Genomic DNA, 4,028 nt, shown 5'->3' on the forward strand with positions numbered 1-4,028 from the left:
ATGGTGGCTGGGGTTTGAACCCCGGACCTTGCATATATTATGCATTGTTGATGACATGCTATCATTACGTAATTTTTAGGACTTATTGTGACATTTTGATAGAGTTCTCATGCAATTTATACTGTTCTGGAGTGCAAAAAGCTGAAATATTGAAGTCTGTTTGAAGCAAATCGTGCCACGCCAATTTCAAGCCGTGCTGCGATTTTGGAAGCAAAAATTCATCTTCCCTGTTTTAATGAAATCGCGGCACGCCAATATATAGGCGCAGCGCGATTTTGACGGGTCAGGCCCATGACTTCTATAAATACTGCACTCAATCTGAAGAACAAGGGTGACGATTTTGGAGAGCAAAGTGCGATTTTGAGACATCGGAGACGGCTAGAAGGGCGATTTCTTCAACCTTTTACCGATTCATGTATGTTTTAATTATTTCATTGATTATGCTATTTGTAAACTCGATTATGAGTAGCTAAATCTCTTAGAGATTAGATCCGAGATGAATCTTTGTAACCCTAATTGACACATGTTGCTGTGAAACTCTATTTTGTTTATGAATTCAATTCTAGTTTATTCAATTCAATTGTTCTTAATGCTTTTTATATCTTGATCACATATAACTTGATTTCGTGAGAACGAATGACCACTGATCATGGCTTTCGACTTAGACCTAATTGAATTGTTCTAATAAACAGGGTTAGTCTAGGAATAGATAATCGTTTGTTAGTGATAATAGGTTAACGTTCGGTAAAACCTTCAAGAATTATTAGACCACCTAAGGAATTAGGGGTTGTAGTTTAAGAAGAGGGTCCTAACTCAAGGGATTGATTAGGGCTATTTTGTTAATCATCGTAAATTAGAAGAGGATTCATAACAAATAGGTGCAGTAAACCAATTAGGGGAACTTAGATGATTCAAAGGATCTCATCTCATCTCTCTCATATTTTCTTAACCAAATCTTTATTTTTTGTTACTTGATTTAATTAAAATCAAACCAAATCTTCTGCCTAGTGGCAAACTAAAAATAAACTTTACACATCCTATTTCTATAACGCAATTGAATTATTGAAGTTAAAATTTTGTCCTTTAATTTTAAATATATCATACTCGTATCTTACAATTTCTTCAATATTGTTTTAATAGGTTTGACCCTCCTATTGCGCCTACACGTGCGATAACAAAAATTATGAAGCAAAAGTTTGATGGATGTTGGACAACGTATGGAGAACTAAAGGCTGAAGAAAAAAAAAACGGGAGACATAGTGTGATTGCAATGTGGTTTAGAGAGTTTAATGTATGAAAGTATTCATGAATATTTACGTATCTTACTAGTTATATTTATTTTTTTTCATGTAGATTATTCTCAATATATTGCTTTATTCTATTATTAACCTATATTTTTTATATTGTAGAGGAAGTTTAAGTGGCTACCTGAACTTGATGGAGAGATTAAGAAGTCATTTGACCATAAAGCCTCTCAGTTATACTCAAGTGCAATGTATAGGGTCAGAAAAGGGGAGGATGATGGTGATTGGATTCCAGTTGAAATGCGTAAGAAATTGGATGCAAAATGGAGTGAGGATGAATGGAAAAGCAAGGCACAAACTAATAGCAAAAACAGAAAATCTTCTGATGCTCCACTTCACACTGGAGGATCGATTCCAACATTTGAGATTTCTAAGAGAATAGTAAGTAATTGAATTTGAGTTTAATTGTATTTGTTAGGTTAAGCATTTTAATTTCAATTAACATTGATTGATCCGTTTTGTGTTTAGAAAACATCTCCAGAAGTTACTCCAACATCTTGGGAAATATTTGAATACACACACAAATTGAAAGGTGATCCAAGCAAGTGGGTTTCCGCAAAAGCAAAGGATATTGCTGTAAGTGTATGCTATTTTTAATTGTTTTAATAGTTCTGCACTGAAATAATTGTTCACTGATGCTAGTTGTTGGGAACTAGTTATACACTGATGCTATTTTTATGGAGGTTCTACACTGATGCTAATTGTTAAGCACATATGTAGCAGTCTGTAAGTGTATGTTTTAGAAGCAGATTGAGAAAAATAATTAATTGTCTTGACAAAAAGATATATCATAATGTTAGTTTGTTTGATGCTTCTGGAAACTGATATAGGCAAGCAGTGAACACAGTATAAGTTTTTAGCATGCTGTCCTCTTCCTGCATGTTATATAATGCACAAACAATAGTGCAGTCAACTCCCTTATCCCGCAACCTTTTACGTGTCGGAAGGCAATTCCTACAAATACGCCATAACAGATTTTTGACTCTAGGTGGAACCTTGAGTTTCCAAATCAAATCCCACGTGCCTTCTACTTACTTGGAATTATTCATGTATTCAATATATTTTTTTAAAAAAAATTTGTTTATGTTGACTGAATGAAGTATGAAATTATTACTTGTTAATAAAATATTATTTTGATATTATTATTTTGCAGGATGAGTTTGAAAAAAGGATTATTGAGAGGGATTCACATGAGGAGGCACTAGGGGATGATGTTTCTACACATGAAAGTGACAACATTATCTTCTTAGATGTTGTTGGAGGAGTAAATAAGAAGGGTCGTATATATGGTTTGGGCCCGGAAGCAGGGAAATATAAGTCGTCTAGATCTTCCAGATCTGACGGCATCTTACAATCTGAATTTGAACAAATGAGGGCTGAAAATGCATCACTTAAAGAGAAATTGAAGGCTCATGAGGAGTTGATTCGTGCATCGCAGGAAGATTCACGTTTTCTTAGGGAGCAAATGACTAAATTGATGGAAATGGTTTCTCAAGGTCATTTACATCCACCTCCACCTCCATCTACTTGATATATCGATATATAATATGTATAATATATGGTTATTTTGATAGCTTGGTTGCAAACTTAGCTAATGTGCTACTTCTAGTACCATTAAAAATGTTTTAAGCGTTTCTTATGAAACTTATTTTGAGAGTTTCCTTGTGACTCTTCATGTATTTTGAGAGATGGAACAATGGTTGTAAACTTATTGACATTTTCCTTATGACTTCTATGATGATGAATGTCTCTGATGGGTATGAAGACAATTTATCAAGTGTTTTTTATTGTATATTTATAATTACCAACATGTTCAATATGGTTTAATATAGTAAATGCAGTTAAAATATGAATATAATTAATTAATGAAATCTGGTAGGAAATTGAACATTACATCAGTGATGCAAATTTCTGTTTCAATTAGTGAGGGAATTCAGGTTCATCACAATTAGTGATATATGCCTTCACAATTTGAGAGGGAAAACCAATCCGTCATTAATTACTGACGGAAATATTGGTAAAAATTGATGGAATAGTCCCTCACAATTAGAGAGGGAACAAGAATCCCTCACTAATTACTGACGGATTTGTCCATGGTTTAACATATTTCTGGTTCATATTTAGTGACGGATTTATATGATTAGGGACGGATTGTATCCGTGTCAATTAGGGACGGAAACCAAAATCCCTCACAAAAATTTAGCAAGGCCAATATTCTTAAGGGATTACCGGTCGTCACTAAATCCCTCACTAAATTCGTTAGTGAGGGAATTATGGTAGTTTAGTGACGGATTGCTACCCTCTCTAAAATTGATTTTTCTAGTAGTGAAAACAGTCCTCGTGGGATCAATATTTTTACTACTTCGATAGTATTTGGTGCACTTGCCAAACGTCTATCAATTGTCCCTACCAACTGAGATAAACTCACGAGGACCGAATTGGTCCATTACCTAGGAGGCACCATATAATGTGTGTATTTTTTTTTTTTTTGAAGTAATATAATGTGTGTGTATATAGTTGACTTTGACAATGTAGAACTTTATTTATTCGATAAAATAAAATAGTATAATTTTAAAGTCAATCTTTTTCCGCATGGAAAATCGAAATATGAGATTTCCTGATAAATAAAAAATTTCATGTGTGTAACTAGGAATATAAATAGGAAAGGATTTCATGTGATATGTGAATTATATTTGTAATTGTAATTGAAAATCCTGGTAAAGT

At 33.5% G+C, this 4,028-nt stretch overlaps 1 protein-coding gene across 1 annotated transcript; it reads left to right on the forward strand.

Annotated features, from left to right (window-relative positions):
* The first annotated feature begins 1,122 nt into the window (after nt 1–1,122).
* Nucleotides 1,123–3,081, forward strand: LOC146953051 (uncharacterized). The gene is made up of 4 exons (XM_085707686.1): nt 1,123–1,291; nt 1,410–1,685; nt 1,773–1,880; nt 2,458–3,081. The coding sequence occupies exons 1-4, from the start codon at nt 1,184–1,186 to the stop codon at nt 2,833–2,835; spliced, it is 870 nt and encodes a 289-aa protein (XP_085563812.1). The 5' UTR covers nt 1,123–1,183; the 3' UTR covers nt 2,836–3,081.
* Nucleotides 3,082–4,028: the final 947 nt, after the last annotated feature.

This window comes from Medicago sativa, chromosome 1 (genome assembly GCF_051527215.1).
Source record: "Medicago sativa cultivar Bolivia chromosome 1, Bolivia_mono, whole genome shotgun sequence".
NCBI classification, from domain to species: Eukaryota; Viridiplantae; Streptophyta; class Magnoliopsida; order Fabales; family Fabaceae; genus Medicago; species Medicago sativa.